This window comes from Peromyscus leucopus, chromosome 4 (genome assembly GCF_004664715.2).
Source record: "Peromyscus leucopus breed LL Stock chromosome 4, UCI_PerLeu_2.1, whole genome shotgun sequence".
In the NCBI taxonomy this organism is placed as follows: Eukaryota; Metazoa; Chordata; class Mammalia; order Rodentia; family Cricetidae; genus Peromyscus; species Peromyscus leucopus.
The window spans coordinates 143,217,464-143,236,486 of NC_051066.1; the positions used below are offsets into that span (position 1 = coordinate 143,217,464).

At 37.4% G+C, this 19,023-nt stretch overlaps 1 protein-coding gene across 3 annotated transcripts in view; it reads right to left on the reverse strand.

The window, feature by feature from the left end:
• The window catches only part of Sycp2 (synaptonemal complex protein 2), a 58,426-nt gene extending 42,143 nt beyond the window's left edge, over window positions 1–16,283 (reverse strand). For all 3 annotated transcript variants that reach the window (XM_037205451.1, XM_037205450.1, XM_028857289.2), the window contains exons 1-13: window positions 16,194–16,283; window positions 13,263–13,324; window positions 12,156–12,299; window positions 11,198–11,326; window positions 10,400–10,504; window positions 10,128–10,152; window positions 5,217–5,302; window positions 4,584–4,669; window positions 4,293–4,327; window positions 3,075–3,217; window positions 2,939–2,991; window positions 1,159–1,204; window positions 166–261 (exon numbers count right to left, since the gene is read on the reverse strand). In XM_037205451.1, the coding sequence (XP_037061346.1) occupies window positions 166–261; window positions 1,159–1,204; window positions 2,939–2,991; window positions 3,075–3,217; window positions 4,293–4,327; window positions 4,584–4,669; window positions 5,217–5,302; window positions 10,128–10,152; window positions 10,400–10,504; window positions 11,198–11,326; window positions 12,156–12,299; window positions 13,263–13,286 (972 nt within the window). In that variant the 5' untranslated portion in view covers window positions 13,287–13,324; window positions 16,194–16,283. The remainder of the gene's footprint in view (window positions 1–165; window positions 262–1,158; window positions 1,205–2,938; window positions 2,992–3,074; window positions 3,218–4,292; window positions 4,328–4,583; window positions 4,670–5,216; window positions 5,303–10,127; window positions 10,153–10,399; window positions 10,505–11,197; window positions 11,327–12,155; window positions 12,300–13,262; window positions 13,325–16,193) is intronic.
• Between the last annotated feature and the right edge of the window lie 2,740 nt (window positions 16,284–19,023).

Here is a 19,023-nt window from a genome sequence, read left to right on the forward strand (position 1 = left end):
TTAATTAGCTTGATAGATTATACATCCTTAAAATAATAAAAAGCTAATGTTGACATCTATCAAAAGAATGGCTCTAAAGAGTATACAAACACGCATTCCAAAAGTAAATTTCAAGAATTTTCTTCATGTGCATAGAGAGTAACATAAAGGGGGGTAAGAGCTTACATCATCATCTCCAGCAATGTAGAATGACAAAGTCTGGCTTCCCAGATTAAAATCGATCCAAAATTCCTCAAGTTTTTCATCTGATGGTATCTGCAACTAATATAATACATAAAACTAGTATATATTATGCTTACAAAACCTGAAAAATTGCCATCAGGTTATAGTCATGACTGAATGATTTGAGGTTTTTTAAATTCTAGAATCTGTCAAAACTTGTATAAAGTAGAATAGTCCCTGAATACTTTCAATAGATAAAGTGTAAGAAGATGAAGACAGAAGAAATGCATTAACATTTAGATAGTTTAGAACAGGAAAATGCTACTTAAATGCTTTACACAGACATTAGATCCAAAAATTAAAATATTTTAAGGATTACTGGAGATTGAAAACAGTTTGAATATACTTATAAATGTGTGGAGCCGTTCTGGGTTCTCGTGCTTTACCAGCAGGTCCGAATAGAGGATGATCAGGACACGGGCCTGATGCAGTGTCTGAGATGGCTGCACTTGCTGTGCTGGGGAGAGGTCTTTTGCTCCACCCCTTGGTGTCTCTATAAAAACCCTGGGCCAGAGACAGTCGGGGCCCGTTGGAATAGGTTCCAGGCCCTCTCGAGGCTGTCCTTTCTTTTCTATCTGTTTATCTCCACAAGATTCTCCGCTATAAATCCTTCTATCTAATATTTCCTGCTGCTCGCACTCAAGAAAACTCTGGGAAGCTGTGGGGGTGGTGGGTAAACGCCCCACATAAATGTAAGCAGTAATGCCTTTAAGGAGAGGAGAAAATGCGGAGAACTACAGCCTTGCTCTTTTTCTTGGCTAAGGTGAGCTGGTTCATATTTTTCCTGCTGTCACTATAATGTACAGGACCAGTTAGCTGTAGCATCATCTAAATCTAGTACTTTTAATGTTTTAAATCATTATATAATCCATAATCCATTTAATTTTTACATAAAAAGTATCTAATAACTCAAGTTTGGATAAATTTAAAACTTACCTCATATTTATCAAGAAATGCTGACAAGCAAGGAAATGTAAAGACTCTAAAACACAAAACAGTTTAGGAAAAAATAAATCTACCTTCCCAGAATTAACTTGTTCAAGCATAAAAACAATATATAGAATTGAAGATAAATCAGAAACTGGTTATAAAATTTTAAATAAAATAATCTCTTTAATCCAATTTTTGAGATAGTCTCACTGTTGTCTGGGCTGGCCTCAAATTTGGTACCCCTGCTGCAAACTTGAAGCAAGTAGCTGAGGTCAATAGGTAAAAACCACCAAGCCAAGCCAGGCCATTACTACTGTAAACAAATATTTATTGGAATTTGTTTAGGTAAAGAAAAGCATTATTACTTTAAAGATACTATTTACTTACCACTTTGACTAAAGGAATTACACCAATTTTAAAAATATACTCCTTCAAATATGAACAAGTATTTCTAAATTCAGTATGTATTAATACAATGGAAGATCCCACAGGACTTGGATGGGTAAAAAGTAGATATGAGTCACTGACAGTAAAAGTGGTTAAATTCTTAGAGCATTTTCATGGCAAGATACTATGTATGTTCTGTCAGTCTCAAACAAACATAAGCAGTAAGGATTATTAGTATTCTTAAGATTCAGTGAAGGAAACTGAAGATAGTAAGGTTCAATAACTTACAGAATAGAACAGACATGAACTTATGATTCAAATGCAGGCAACATGACTCATTGACTTTAACTCTAACCCTATCTTTCACTTTCTTAGTAAATAAAGCAAACATGATTTATTTCAGAACATCATCCACTGGAGCCAGGTATTATCATGCTGTTGCTCTGGGCTGGAGAGATGGCTCAGCAGTCAAGAGCACTTGCTGTTCCTTCCAGGGCACCAGAGTTCAATTCCCAGCACCCATATGGCTTCTTACAACCTTCTGTTCACTCCATTTCCAGCTGATCCAACTCTCTCTTCCTCCTGTTTCAGAACTGCATGTACATGGATGTGGGAGCCCATTTTCAGGTTTCCTAGTAGCTTTACCCAGCAGGTCTGCATAAAGAGATGATTGGACCACAGGCCTGAGTGTAAGTGTTTTGTAACTAGCGAGGGGGAGGCCTTTTGTTCCACCCCTTGGCATTGTTATAAAGAGATTTTGGGAATAAAGTTCTGGGCCAGTGGATAAGGATCCAGGCCCACCTGAGTCTATCCTGTGTTTTCTCTCACCTCTCTATTTCTAACTAAATCTCTTATCCCTCATTTCTCAAGAGTCCCTGGGGGAAATAATGGTGGGGGCTGGTCCCCCACACATAGAGCACATACATGCAGGTAAAAACACCCATACAAATAAATTCTAATGGTATAATTTATATTTTCTATTAGTTTATGCTCGTTTCTGGTATTAAATATTAAAAATTCTACTTATGTTACTTAAACAGTAGGATGACTTGTTTACTATACATTTTCACTCCAGCATGTAGATATGTAAACTGATTTTTATCATTCCTCAAACACCAAATAATAATATACATAAAATTCTGAAGCTGAGTAAACCAAATTTGGACACTCAGTTACTAACATGAATTAGATAAAATGTATTTTTTCTTCCAAACACAAAGCCAAATGAAGCCATCAGAAGAGTATTTCAGGTTAGCAGTGTGCTAATTTACTGTATGTTAACATAAATACTGTCTTGAATAAATATTCACAGTGCAATAAAAATTGTATTTATAAACACCCTAACTGGGCTCAACTCGACTTCCTTACCAACAATGGCTATGTGCTGCATCCAGCTTACCTTCTCTTATCACCAAGCATGCCATTTACCAAGTTGAGAAATATCCTGCAATCCTAGTTTTCAAAAAAGAAAGATGGTTTTAAAAATCAAACTTACACAAAAATCTTTACTAAACTTATTATTTTATACTACTTACTGTTTCAAATTCACAGTCTTTAATTTCTTTAAATGCATTAGCAATAAAATCCATGGAAAACCACTGACGTGCCAGTTCTTGTCTCCGTTTTTCTGTAGTCATTCTGCACAAAGCTTCCACGATGCCTACCTGTAATTCATAGTCTTAAAAAATTGTTAGTCAATGTAGAGTTCAAAATTCTTAAACATTAAGCTTATAAAACTTGACTTTGTAAGGCATAAAACCAAGAGAAAAAGAAAATATTTATTTAGTTTACTAAATTATTCATTTTTTGCCAGGCAGTGGTGGACCACACCTTTAATCCCAGCACTAGGGAGGCAGAGGCAGGCGGATCTCTGTGAGTTTGAGGCCTGGGCTACAGAGTGAGTCCCAGGAAAAGTGCAAAGCTACACAGAAAAACCTTGTCTCAAAAAACCAAAAAAAAAAAAAAAAATATTCATTTTTTATAGTTAATTTTTTAAAAGTCAAAGAAACCCCTAAATCTTCTAAGACTCTACCACTTAATTATAATTGCAAATTGAAAAACAATTTATACAACATGAAAAATTTTTGTTATGATGTTTAGAGTTATCCTGGAGTACATATTAAAGCCATACTTTACATATAAATCACTAAGTCAAAATTTATTCACAGAAATCTTATGAGAACTTAAGTTCTTTGAAGTAAATATATTGTTTAAAAACTGTTTATCAACTATAAAAATATCAGACATTATATTTCAATAAGAGTCATTTAAGATGGGGCTGGAGAGATAGATGGCTTAGCGGTTAAGAGCACTGACTGCTCTTCCAGAGGACCCAGGTTCAATACCCAGCACCCACATGGCAGCTCACAACTGTCTGTAACTCCAGTTCTAGGGGACCCTCACACAGACATATACACAGGCAAAACACCAATGCACATAAAATAAATGGGAAAAAAAGAGTCATTTAAGAAAATTTTTAGCACAAGTAATTCTAATAATTGGAACATTAAGTTACCATCATAACTATCACTAGGCTCAATTACATTTCTCTAATTTTTGTTGTCATGACATATCATATTATTTGTTCCAAGACATGCCTTTATACTAATCTAAAATTTTTCCTTTGGTTTACATAAACAGATTATAATTCTTTTGGTGTATTATCCTAGTAACATGAAGGCTAATAACATTGTCAAAGGTATATAACATTCATAAATTTGAAGTGATTTCAAATCTTGGAAAGAGATACTTACCTCCTACATTTAAAATCCTTTCTCCCATATTACTCCTGTGAATTAAAATAAGAAAGTATATACTAAAGTAATATTAATTAGATAGAAAGCCCATTATGTTTTGGGGGAATAAAAACCTTAAAATTTACAATTGACAAGTATAACTGACTTTTGGAGAAAATATAATCACTATATTATATCAAAAATTATAAGATCGTCAATCTTGATTATTTAATTCAAACTGTGGCTGTCATGTTTCTTACAATTGCTAAATTGAACAATTAATCAAAACAAGTTATTAAAAATTATTACATGAGAGTTAGTATTTCTTGGTTAGAAAGTATTTTGTTGGCATCTTGAGGTATTCTGTCAAGCATCAAATTCATTTTTTTTAGAGCCTAGAAGAGAAAAAAAAGTAACTTTGTTTTCCAAGAAGCATTTGGAGAAATAGGTATATGAACTCAAAAGTCCAGGTTTTCTCTTATTCATGCTTTCTAAGTAGGGAGCATAAGTCAGGTGAGGGAAAGGACATCTGGCCTAAAATGCAACTTCAGTGCAGGATGACTCCTTTACTGAAGCTTTCACACCCACTGTAAAGTAACACGTTAACTATTCTAATATCTAAGGGAACAAGGAAAAGGTTACCTACTTTTTGCTCTTATGGTTATACATATGCATGTACACATATAATTTTACTACATGCTATTTTGGCATTTACATACTAGAGAACTCCTAGGACCCAGGACCTAGGAGTATAGGGTCTCACATTAGTGATATACATACATAAATCCAGTTATGGATTTTTAATGAATATTTAGAATATACATTGTCAAACAATGAGTTATTCAGACAACAGAAATGAAATTAACTTAAGAAACTTAGTCTAAGTTGTTTTTTTCATTTTATCATTTACTTTCTCATTTTTAGGTTTTAAAAGACAGTTACCTCCTGCTGAATACAAATATTCACTCTTGAATCAATAACCAGGGCACAGATGTGAGGTATGAAACTTTCCAATACTTGTTTTTTACCTGAATAAAAATGATAAATTATTAGCAGATGCTAATTTTAAATCAATTTAACAGTCACTTGTTATCTGAGGTGTTTATGAAACTAAGCTCATTAACTTTTAGTCATACCTCAAACATTTTATAAAAGAAAACATAACTCTCATGAATCTATTTCTAAATGACTTGAGATTGAGGGTTTTTTTTTCTTTTTCTTTTTTTTGGTTATTGTTGTTGTTTAATCCTCACCTGTTAGCTATTTGCTTTTGATACCTGCTGGGAAATCATTTTTGTTGTTGTTGTTTGGTTTTTTTCCCCAAAGGAATGTTACTGGGTATTATCAACTACACCCCAGGCAGGCCCCATGCCCAGGAGTAGGGGATCAACATAAAATCGACTTCATGTTTTGTTTTGTTGGGAAGGCACCTTTTGTTTTCTATTATTACTTTCATTTTTCATTTTTTTTTCTTGAGGGAGGGAGGGACAGAGAGAAAGAGAAAAATGAATGAAGTTGAGTAGACAGGGAAGTGGGAAGGATCTGGGAGGAGTTGACAGATGGGAAAACATGGTCAAGATATAGTGTATAAAAAAAATTAAAACAATTTAAAACCTCTTCTTTTGAAAATGGGTTATTAATAATAAATGTATTCAGAGGAACTTACTACATGCCGCTTAATAACAGATTTGAAAAGTTTCAGCAATGAAAATACTGCAAAAGCAAAATTACAGTTTTTCAAAGTAACCATACTCAACAAAAACAACTCAGATGAAAAGCTATATGATTAACTTTACAGTAGGAGGGGGCTTAGTTTACAATGTTAGTACTCTTAGGACTGTTTTTCTTGAGAATTTAAATTGTTATGCTAAATATAAAAACACAATTAACGAAAAGGTAGCATTAACTATTATTTAAATCATTAATTTGCTTAACACATTTTGCCTTTGAGAACAATAAATAGCTATGTAAGTGATTAACCAGCCTCAGTTACCAATCATGAGGAAGTCTACAGGTAGAAGAAATAATAAGTAACCTGGACCTAGGTACTTAGCACAATAATAGCTGTCTATATAAAAGGTGACAAGCTGTAATATAATCTTCACTCTTTTATCACTGAAAATTTTGTTCCATTAGTTCAAAAGCTGACAAGTTATGTAAAATAAATGAAAAAACATTATTTAAAAAAGTTTTAAAGATTAAAATAACTTTTGTTTGCCTCAGCTTAAAAAAAAATAAAGCTGACAAACTATAGCATACAAATTCAATTCTGCTGATTTTGTAAAGCAGAAATAGTTTTGAGCAGGCACCCTGTGGAAAACATCTGTATCTATCCCATTTACTAAAAGTAGTACCAAAGGCAAACTTCATTTTTATCACAAATAGTACCTGAGATTCTTGCCTGCCAACCATACAGCAGACAAATGTCCCAGCACTGGCAAACTTTATCATCTTTCATACAAAAAGCCAGACTAAAAATTATTCTCAACAAGATCCATCCTCAACCTTGTTACCAACTTTTGTTAGAACCGAGAATGTTGGTTAGTGAATTTAACTTCCAATCATAAGAGGGCACAGTGCTTGTGAATCTAGAGTGCAATAAAATTGTTTTGGTAACTGGTGTTACTGAATGGTATTTAGTAACACCATTGTTAAGTTCAGGTGGTCTACCCTAATTTATACATGTTGTACAACATATCCTGCCCTGAGAGACTGGTTTACTAGCAGCTAGCAGCATTTGATTCCATTTGGAGGACAGATGACTCTACACATGGTGGACACACTGACACCACCATCCTTCCAGTGTCACCCATAAGGTACAAGCATAACTTATTCTCCAAAGCACAAAGAGTGGCACTCTATACATTGATTCAAGTAAATTGAGACTGTAGAAGTAAATGGGTGTATTAAACTCCTATCGGGAAAGCCAGGCCTGAGAATTTAGTGACATAGCAGACTGAAGAATGGGTGTGACTGTCTCGCTTCTAGAAGACACCTGACATTCTGATGGGAACACCAGCCTGATCACCTGGTTTTTGTGTCAAAGAACTGACAAGGAACTTCTTCCTGACTGCCCCAGGGACCTCATCTTGGCTCCATCCCCATAGCTGACATGGCCTAATTATATTGCAACCTGTCCATCCTCACTGTCTGTCAACCTATTCATTCATCTGGACCTGGGTCTTGTCCCTTGTCTCTATAAACTCCATCATACCTTGTTCCTATAGTCTATGGCAGCAGCAGAATCCCACCAGCCCTGCAGCCTGGGTTCATGAACTCATTATTCCTACAGAGACTCTGCATCCCTATCAGTCTCCCAGTCTTGACCTCTTAGAACTTTTTGCAACTTTGTTGCATCCCCTATAACACTTTGCAGCCATTATGTAACCTACACATACATAAACATACTCATGTGTGTGTTTATGTGTGATAGGTAGAGTGTGTGTCATCTGAGGGTTTAAATGTTTCTAACAAAGATCGAAATAAAAAAGACCTATATTTGCCTTGCTCAGGGCTATCAAAGAAAGCAAATTACTTGCAGATTGCTGCCAATGAATCTACCATACCATGAATTTATTATTCAACAAATTGTGACATTGTAGAAAGGCAAATATACAAGCTCACAACCACCACACTGCTTTACACATTTCCCATACTACCAAAAGGTAAAGTGAGAAGCAGATCTGTAGATATCAGGCTATATCCTACTCTCTTAAGTTACCCCACATTGTAAGAACAAAACAAAACAGCACAACCTGTTTTTTCAGACTCAATTTATTAGCAGCTTTTGACTCCATTTTGAGGGTGCAGGATAACTGATTGCCTATGTGGATGCATGAACAGCACCCCAAAACAAATTATTCCTGAGTATATAAAGGGGACCACTCTTCAATTTTTCAAGGTGTGTCAAGGCTATACAGGCCCATGGATGTATTCAAATCTATCAGGGAAAGCCGGCCCAAGAACTTATCAGCTAGCCAGACCAAGGAAAGGGTGCAAAATTCCCTCACCTGGCCTCCATAAAGTGGGAGAAATTTAGCACTGTTATAGCAATGGCCCCACAACTGAACTGTCATCTGATGCCCGATATATGGGTCAAATACCAACAAGCAGAGAACTCTCAGCTATCCTTGGTAATTTAACTCAGTATCCCACTGCTAGGGTGGTCTATTTGACTGCTGTCTGCCAATCCACTTGGCTCATTCAATCTGGACCTAAGCCCCACTGCTCTTGTCTCTACAGTTGGCAGTATCTTTGCTCTCAATCCTGACTCTCCCATGACCTGATATTTAAGACAGCAGTGTCTTTCCTGGTGGCAGTTTGGATTATTTTATTAACACAGTGCCTATTATATTTCCATCAGAGCCCAGTTCTAAGATCTCTTGAATTCTGCTGTATTCATTCTGTAAAACACATATGCATAGATAAAGATATATTTATTGTGTGTTAAGTGATATGAGTAAATAGTAATTAAGAAGGAAATAAAAAAAACTCTGCATTCACTGTTGTGAGATATTTGTATGCTCCATAAAGATATATTGCTGTGATTGGTGTAATAAAAAGCTGAATGGCCAATAGCGAGGCAGGAAAGTATAGATAGGACTTCTGGGCAGAGAGAAAACTCTGTGAAGAAGAAAGGCAGGGTTGCCAGCCAGACACAGAGGAAGCAGGATGCCAGCCAGACACATGTGTTACAGGACCTCGTGGAAGTATGTAGATTAAAAACTATGGGTTAATTTAAGTTCTAAAAATTAGTTAGTAAAAAGCCTAAGCTAAGGTCAAGCTTTTATAATTAATGTCTCCATGTCATTATTTGCAGGCTGGAGGTCCCAATGAAAAAGTACTACAATTTACCTTGACCACGCTACCAAGGTAAGTGGATTATCTGGCAAACGACTGCCACTGAAGCCACTCTACTTTTGTGAACACATTTCACATTCACATTTTGACACACTGGAAAGGCATTACATGTTTTCTATGTTTCTGAAAGAGTGAACACATGAAAATATCTCAGCCAGGCATTTTGGACACATGCCTGTAATCCCAACACTCAGTAAGGTGGCAGCAAGACAATCAGGAACTAAAGGCCTGTCAGCTACATAAGGTGGCTTGGGCTATGTGAGATTCTGTCTCAAAGCGGGATATATATATAATGATATAATCATTCCTTCACAAATATATGCAGAGGGCATTCTGTTTTTTCCAAACTTGAACTTGGAGGTCTGTCAATATTTTGGGACATTGATTTTAGTAAAAAGTAAAACTGCCACATTCAAAGTCCATTTTATTGTGTGGTTGAGGAGCTTCCATATCACTTTCAGGGGAAATAATTACTTTATTGTAATGACATTCTGAAGAGCAGAGATTCTAAATAGCAAACATTTCAGAGAGTATCGGAATTTGATTAATACTTCTAGGTGATGGTCATTTTCAATTAAAATATTCCTCAACTGACAGATTTTTTCCTAAAGATAAGGCCAAATACTGGAATTTTCTATGTGATATACATAAAATTTCATTATAAACACGTTAATTTTTAAAACAAAAACTTTGATCCCTAAGAAGATGCAAAAATACTATTTTCTGCCTCATTAGCAAATCCATAATACAAAACATTCTCAATTGTATCCATAAATCAATTTTGAAATTTGTTTTCTTATATGAAATACTTACCTAATGTCTGCATTTTTTTTTCTCTTGGCCTACAAAGTCTAAAATTTTACTACCTGGTCCTTTACAGAAAAAGTCTGATTCTTTAATTAGATCCTGAGTTCCTCAGACAGTATTATACGTATTACAAAATTATACTAAAAGTTCCTGGTAAGTTGTTTTGATGGAAATAAGATATTTTACCTTCATCGTTGATGTCATATACAACCTAAAAAAAGTAAATATATCATTTATAATTTAATATTATAAATCATTACAAAAGCTATTAAAATTTTTAATTCACAACATAACTATTTAATATATTAATAAATTATTTAATACTAGCCAGCTTAAATGCTTTATACAGTCTGGACAGATTAATCCAAGTCACTAGCCAGTCTATCAATGACTCTTAGTACCAAAATAAATAGTTTTCTAATAAACACATGCTTTGTAACAATCAATGTAACTTTTACCATCAAAAGATCAAATAAGTCTTCTACCATATTCATAACAGCTTCATCTTTTGATTGTCCTTGGCTCAGAATAATCTCCTTGGACTTTTCAAACCAGGAAACCATGTAAAGATGAATACATATATTAGTTATTTTGAATTCCATTTTAATAAAATTTATGTACTTGTATTTGTTTACTCGATAAACCTAAGAATAAATAATATTAAAAATAAAATCTCCAGTATTGAATCAAAGAAATTTTACATTTTAAAATGTCTTATATTTTTTAACTTACTTTTTCCTCACTGTTTAAAATAGGAATGAAGTTAATATTAATTTCATTACAAAGACCTTCCCTCTTTAAATTCCTATGACAGATACACTTGTTATAATTAGCTAAAACTATCAAGATGATTTATATTATTTGGGTATTTTTAGAATTAGTTTACCTTAATTTGATTCAGATATGAGTACATAATATGTCCGAGGTACTAATCAATGTGCTGGCTATATACAAATGAAAATACGAAAATCACTGTCTTATATTTTACTGTGGGGGTAAGACAGTAAACAACCTAAATGACTTAGCTAACAGAAAGTAATTCAAATAAAAGCCCACTGGCATCAAATTCACATAGTTGTCTAGGAACTTGTGCAGTTTTCTTCTGACCTTTGTCCTTATAGCATATACCCATATCATAAAAATACATACTCTCAAAAGTTCTATATAAAGTTCCTAAATTTACTTTTAGCAGTTTGGACGTTTTTTTTAATAGACATTTTTATAATTATCAGATTCCCCTATGAATATGTACTTATCTTTTGGACTAATCCTTGTTTTATCATGGTTAGAAGTCCAGCTTGTCCCAGTATAAAGATATTCTTGCTACATCTTCCAATAGATATCAAGATGTTTGAAATAGCTTGGACATCCTTTTTGTTGAGTTCCTAAAACAAAAGGTATGTATTTAAACTGCTGCAAATAAAAAGTAGTATGGGGTAGACATTGTTCCAAGAGCAGAATCAATTTATAATCCTCATAAATCCTAAAAGGGAGCCATTCTTATCTTTATAATGGAAAGGGTGAGGAGATGGCTTAATAAAGCAACTTGTCTCAAACCACCCAGCTCATGTCAAAGGGTGGGTTGTAACCCTATGGAAGCCGTTGTCCCTTCCATCTTAAAGAGTTAAACTCAAGACAGACCTTGTTTGAGAGAACAGGGTCTAGCTGAGACAGGTCTGAAACTTGTGGCATTCCTGCTGCCTCAGCATCCCACATGCTAGATCACAGGCAGGAGCTACCACAGGTAGATTAGAAATTCCTATTCAACCAATAATTCATCACCAATCTTAGATACCTGGAGCCAATTTGTAGTTACCTTTTCTTAATATAAATACATTTCAGAAATGTTAAGTCAAATCCAAGGTCTTGGATTGTTTTGTGATTATTTTTTAAATCACCAAGCACTGTATACTACCACAAATATGCTGATGGGTCTTCAAAAATAAAGTTGTTTATAGGTAACTTTTCCTCTCAGATTAATGATGGTAGCCTTTGGAACATAGATTGTTATAAATTTTACTTTAGAAACAAGTTCAATGTGTTGAGATGCCTCAAATAATAAACAAATTGTGAGATAAAACAACATTTAAATAATTGTAAACAGTCTTGTCCAAAGTTTTTCTCTGTTCATATTTTTTTTGAATGGAGCACTTCCTAGAAACTAAAATCATATGTAATAATTTTAAGAACAATTAAACAAAAATGAGTGTTTACCCTGCATATTAAGTCATCCAACTTGTGGAGGAATTGTTTGCTGCATTTAATCTTCACATCTTCATAAATATCAATTTGTAAAAGTATTGTCAAAGGTTTGAAGTCATTTTTTCTCAAGGCATCATCAATAAACTTTTCCAACTGCTGCAGAGAGATAGTTAACAGCACAGATATGCCAACAATATTAGTCACTTTATGCAATTAAATTACCAAAGGATGGTTTCTGAATGAAAATAAATCAGCTCATAAAATATCTTTTTAAAAGCCTATTACTATTCAGAGTTACTAAATTAAAGATTTTCTTTAGTAACAATTTTAGATAGAAAATATTTTATCAAAGTTTCCATTATATTTATATCTTCACTGACTCAAGTAAATCACAAACTAAATGAAAAATCAAATCAGCATTATAGTAACTATACTTACCACCATCGACAAAATCCTAGCATATCTGAGTACAAACTTCATGATATTTAAAAATAAAACTGCATCAAGATAAATTTACCCTTTTAAAATAATATACATTATTAACCTAAGTATTACCCTAATATGACTTTTATCAGATCTGCTATCCCCACTACTTTTGTTTTGTTTTGTTTTGTTTTTTCGAGACAGGGTTTCTCTGTGTAGCTTCGCGCCTTTCCTGGACTCACTCTCTAGCCCAGGCTGGCCTCGAACTCAGAAATCCGCCTGCCTCTGCCTCCCGAGTGCTGGGATTAAAGGCATGCACCACCACTGCCTAGCCCTATCTCCACTATTATAGTACAGCATAAGTAAACTTTCAGACTGTAATCTGATCACTAAACAGATTTATTGGTAAACTACAAGTATAAAATGTAAGATCATTCAATTTATAACTTTAATCTATCTACGTATAATACACTAATCAGTGAACAACTATTTTCAATACTGAAAGCATAAAGAATCAATACCTTTCATATTTTATGTTCTTACTATACTTTTATTTTAATAAAGGAAACCATATTTAAACTACTCTTCAGTATTTCTTAAAAAATTAAGTTTGTCATTACTAAAGATATAGCAACAGATAGAAGTACACAAAGTTATTTGAGTGATTAAAATGATTGTGGTCTAGGGACTACATACTTGGAGGTCTGGTCTCACAGGCATTTTTACTTCATTTAAGAACAGCAGGAGAAGACGGACACCTATGAAAGAGAACATTTTATGTACCTTATTACCTGTTCTATATGTTTACAGTTTAAAGATCTTAAATATATGAGAGTAATTGTTGTCATACCAACAGACTAGTTTCTTAAAATTCCTTTCTGGATATTTATCATATACTTCAGTTAAATTATGTATCTTAGCCAGGTGTTGGTGGCACAAGCCTTTAATCCCAGCACTCAGGAGGCAGAGGCAGGCAGATCTCTGAGTTTGAGACCAGCCTGGTCTACAGAGTTCCAGGACAGCCAGGGCTACACAGAGAAACCCTGTCTCACTGCTCCCCCCACCAAAAAAAATTATATATCCTGTCATAAATATGTGTTTAGTTTTGTTCCTAAGACATAGATTAAAATAATTCTGAAGAACTGAGGAATCAAGGAGAAAATGAACATGAAAGTGGAAAAGATTAAGAACAAGTCATTCAGAAAAGGAGAAACTCAAAAACTCCAGGGGCTAACGAAAAAGGAAAAGATGCTACCTCTACAACAGAATTTGTAATTAGAAGATAACCAACTGCAACATTCACTAGGCTGGCAAAAACTATAAAAAACCTGATAATGTGGAAAATAGAAAATGATGGGTATCAATAATGTCTCTACCCTTTTCAAAGTGCAAACAGAAAAAAAATTGTGTTTCACAACATGTAGTTCCATTTCTAGTTTTACAGAAACATGGAAGTACAAAAACAGTATTTTTTATTGAGGCACTGCCTCTAACAGCAAGAGGAAAAAAACCCTGCCTTTGTAGGTGTGGTGGGGACCAAAGTAGGTAAATAAATGCAATGTGCACAGGATGCAACTGGACACTTATACGTGTAGTTTAATCAACTGCTCTTTATCTCAGAATGAGGCTCATCTTAAAACAGGGTAAAAACAAAAGTGAAAGGAGACACAGATGATCTCTCTAGAGCATGTTTATGAACATTTTAAACTACATACATGATCAAGCTATATTCTGTGAAGTACATCTGTGTATGTGTTGAGAATAATAAAAGTGTGGAAGGATTCACACAGTGGATCTATGAACAAGGGTTATTTATACCAATAGTGAGAAATAAAATAGTGAGAGTAGGAATCAGGAATAAAACTGACCAAAAGAAAGACAAAATAAAAAGGGTTTGGGAAGGGGCAGAAGCTTCCTCTACATAAACCTGCCTCTTCTCTTCGTTCCTCAAGAGACATATTCATTTTATTCCCAAGCTCCCTTTTCCCAGATCATAAGCTTTCTCTTTCTTTTTAATAAAGTCTCTTTTATCTTATATCTTAAGTTACTTCCATTGAAAATTTATGTTGGTAGCAGTTAGCTAGCAAGCAACTATTAGAATATTGGGTAAGCTCAGTACTATAAAACAGAGTAACATTTATTCAAAAATGTGAGTTGCTAAAACATTTTTAATGATAATATATAAGGTCAATAGTTAATTCTAAGAAAAATTCAACATACCATAAAATATTTTAAAATACATGTTTTTATGAAAATATACTCATTTAACACTTTGAACATAAGTACTGTTTCAATCCTAATGATTGTCAAAAAAGTGGTTATGACAGTGATTGTTACAGAAAATGAGAATATATAAAATGTAATTTATAAATTAAGTAGGTCTTTATTACTTATCCAAAATCACCAGCCCACTATCAAGTATCCATAATGAATACATTCAGTTAGGGCAACTATTTTGCAATAGTCATAAAAACACCTTTTCATCCCCTTTTCCATTTTTCTGCAGTTAAAATGTATCTGTGAAATTGAAGACTGAAACATTTCATTTCCAGTTTAAAAATGTGACTTAAGACATTATTTAAAATATATTGTAGAGACGTTTGCACTTTGTTTCCTACGGGCCAGCAGCTGTCAGCAGCCCTGCCATAATGTTCCACAAACGACTGGAAGTAATGCATTTTCCCAAAAGTGCTCTAAGCCATGACACACACAGCACAGAAAAATTATGTCAAAAAGACGTATTATGCTAGCCAGATGGTTCTATTGTCTATTCTTATTTTTCCGCAAAGGCGCCAACCAAGGAAAAGGGAATTTTAATTAGTATCTATATAGGTGGACTTCTTTTATTCTTTTTAAGAAAGAAAAATAACCCAGTTACCCGCCCACCGCCATTGAAAGAATGCTGACTGCAGTAAAGCCAAAAAAAAACAGTTCTATGGGCTACAAAGTCAAGCAAGCATATCAGAGGGAAAGCTACACAAAAGCAACCAGCTTCCCCAGCGCGAGGAAACGTTAAAAGATCCTTATGGAACTCATAAGGGAGCTAGGGAAGCGCGCACGAACAACACTGCTCACACACAGGGTTGGGCCCTGGACAAGGGATGCCGTGACAGGGGCTAAGGCAACAAACACCCAAGCGCGTGAGCGCGCGCTTACACCACGACGTGAGCACGCGCTTACACCAACGTGAGCACGCTTACCACGACGTGAGCACGCGCTTACACCACGACGTGAGCACGCGCTTACACCACGACGTGAGCACGCGCTTACACCACGCACGCGCACTCTCCTGACAAGGCCAGGCCGGCCCGGTCCTCAGTCAGTCCCCACAGGAAGCACAAGTCACCGGTTCTGTGACACTAGGGGCCAACCCAGAGCCCAAGGCCCTCGTGCTCCCGTCCCCCCCACACCGCGCATGCTCAGGGGCCGTCGGCCTCGCGCTTCCCTCGGCCCTCAGGCCTCCCCCAAGGCCCCGCCATGTGGTCACGCTCTTCACCACGGTCCAGGCCGCTCAGGCCTCGGCCTCTCAAGCTCCTCACACACTCCTCCCTGTCCCGCCCCGCCCCGCAGCCCCGGCCCGCCCTCGGCCCGCCCTCCCGCACATCGCCCCCCTCAAGCCCCGCAAACCCCAGCTTGGCGGCCTCCTCCTCCGCGGGCGCGGGACGTCGAGTGTGACCGCGCCTCCTCAGCCTCCGGGTCTCCAACGGAAAGCGGGAAACCGCCCGTCCAATCAGCGCCGCCCAACCGGACCACGCCCCTTTCTTCCAATCAGCGCCGCCCGGCCAGGCCACGCCCCTTTCGTCCAATCAGCGCCGCCCAGCCAGGCCACGCCCCATACCCTCCAGAGACACTAGCTAGGGTGTATCTGGGAAGAGTTGCACATCTCTCCATCCCACTTCCGATGACCCCTGCCCTGTCCATGGTTGGGAGCCGGAAGTGACGGAAGCAGGGTCGATGGTGGTGTGCAGCTGCTTTCCTATCCTGAGACTCAGGCCTCACCAGGCGCGGTGATGCCGCGCTGTAGGGCCGCCCGCCAGCAGGGGGCGCCCACCATGTCCCGCCTGGTGAGAAAACACAGGCCTTGAGGAGACAGAACCTGCAGGCAGTGGGGCTCCACCACCCCTCAGTGAAGCCGTTCTCATGCCCCTAGATTCCAGCCATAGGGGCAGTGCTGTGGCTCCTCCATTTTCTCTGTGCCCTAAATTTATGGTGGCCCCACCTTTTTGACAAATTGCACAGGCGTGCATGATGCTGCCTGCTTTGCATCCTCATGACAGACATTTCGGCTTTATTCAACCCTTGGGTTATCCTGCGACCTAGCCTAGTGGCAGCTCTACAGCTCCACACGAGGAGAGTTAAAAGGCGATGGTACCAAGTCGGAGTTTAAAATGGTATTTTTAGTAACAGCTTGATTTCCTACCTGAAAATCAATTCTTTAAATTTTTATTTATTTATTTATTTATTTTAAATCGGATGACTGGGCTAGGGTGCAGCTCAGCTGTGGTCAGTATGCAGCAGACCCGGGTTTCAGTGGTGTTTTCTTAACTTTTCCTGGGGGATGAGATCAGATGTCTACTCCCCGCAGATAGGGCTCCAATAACAGACCAAAAGCTGGGTTCCACCCACGTCTAGCTTAGATAACAGAGCTTGCTGGGCTTACTTACGGGAAGCAAGTGATCTCGAAGTAGCAGCGTCACCGAATAACCTAAGCTTAGCATGGACGATTAATGACGACTTCCTCATAATTGCACCACCAGAGGCGCGCTTCTTGAGGCAACCCTCCACCCCTTATATACGCTGGCACGACCCAAGCCCAAGCACGTTCAATTAGAGCAGAATGACAGGTAGCTGGAGAGGGGCGTGCAAAGAGAGTGGCTGAGATCTCAGGTGAGGGCCCAGTGACCCACCCTACCCAATTCCCTGAAGGAATGTCAGCAGCCAACAGGTTAATCTTACCCAGGGTCTTACCGATGGGAACCGCTATTCTCCTGAAGGTGATGGCTGTTAGGCTCAGAGGTTAGCCTTCCACAACAAACGGCCAGCATACAATTCTGACTTAAATGTGCGTTAGAAAGCACTTGGAAAATACACACACACACACACACACACACACACACACACACACACCAACCAAGCAAAAAACCCTGAGTACCTAAGCAGTTCAAATCACACAGAACATAAACTGCAGTGCTTCTTAGCTAGAATTACAGGCATCATGACAACTTTGTGCCTTGTTAAATTGAATTTTGAGCTAATTCTTCATTGAACCCAAGGCCTCATGCATGCCAGTAAAGTGATCTCCACTGATTTATACTTCAGGCTCTCTTTGTACTTTCTGATACAGAATCTAAGTTGCCCAGGTATGCAACTTGAACTTGAGATCCTCCTGTCCCAGCTTCCCAAATGGCTGGAATTACATGTAGGTCCAGGGAGATCCTAATTTAAAAAAAAAATTTTTTTAAACAACATATGCAGTTGACAGGCTTCTATTGGGTATTCAAGACATTTAGTTTGCAGTGCTTTTTGAATTATTTATACACATAAGTACTAATAGCATATAATACAAAATGCAAGGTCAGAGCGTGTCAGCCTCACGACCCGAGACTTGCATCATTGTCTTCACACTCTGCTTTCTTGTAATAGACTTACCACCATCTTCCATGATGCAATCTAGTGGTTGCCCAACCAGCAGCTTGTTAGGAGAGGCACAAACGTGTCTTCAGACAGTTGCATGAAGGAACAAAGTGTATCACTCCTGTTCCCAGGCTTTTGTCAACTCAACCCAAACCTAGACTTATCTGGAGGAGGGAATCTTAATTGAGAAAATGCCTTCATAAGATTGTCCTGTAGGCGTCCGTGGGGTATTGTCCTAACTATCAATTGATGGGGGAGGGTCTAGCTCACTGTGGCAGTGCCACTCCAGAACAAATGGTCCTGAGTCTATAAGAAAGCAGGCTCAGCAAGCCGTGGGGAGCAAGCCAGTAAGCAGTACTCCTCCATGGGTTTTGCTTCAGTTCCTGCCTTGAGTTCTTGTCCCGACTTCCATCAGTGATGGGCTGCAATGCAGAAGTAGAAGGAAACAACCCTTTGCTCCCTGAGTATCTTTTGGTCCTGGTTTTTATCACAGTAATAGAAAAGTAAGACAACCCATTTATTCTTACCCAAAGTGGTTTTACTTAAAGGTTTTAAACTGTAGTGTTTGAAAGAAAACCATGTCAGTCATTATTGAGATTTGGTTTCTGGTCACCTATGTTCTTTACAGGGCCGGAGTTCAAACCTCTGGCCTTGTGTGTGTTGGTCAAGCTAAGAGCTGCATCCCCTCACCCTTTTCAAGTAAATTTAACTAGCTCTTATTGGAAACAAGTTGTGGGCCATATCTTCTTGTGAAAGAGCATGGAGCTGGATAGCTGGTTGAATGCTGAATTTGAGGCCAGCTGGCTGTGGAAGAGCCTCTCTT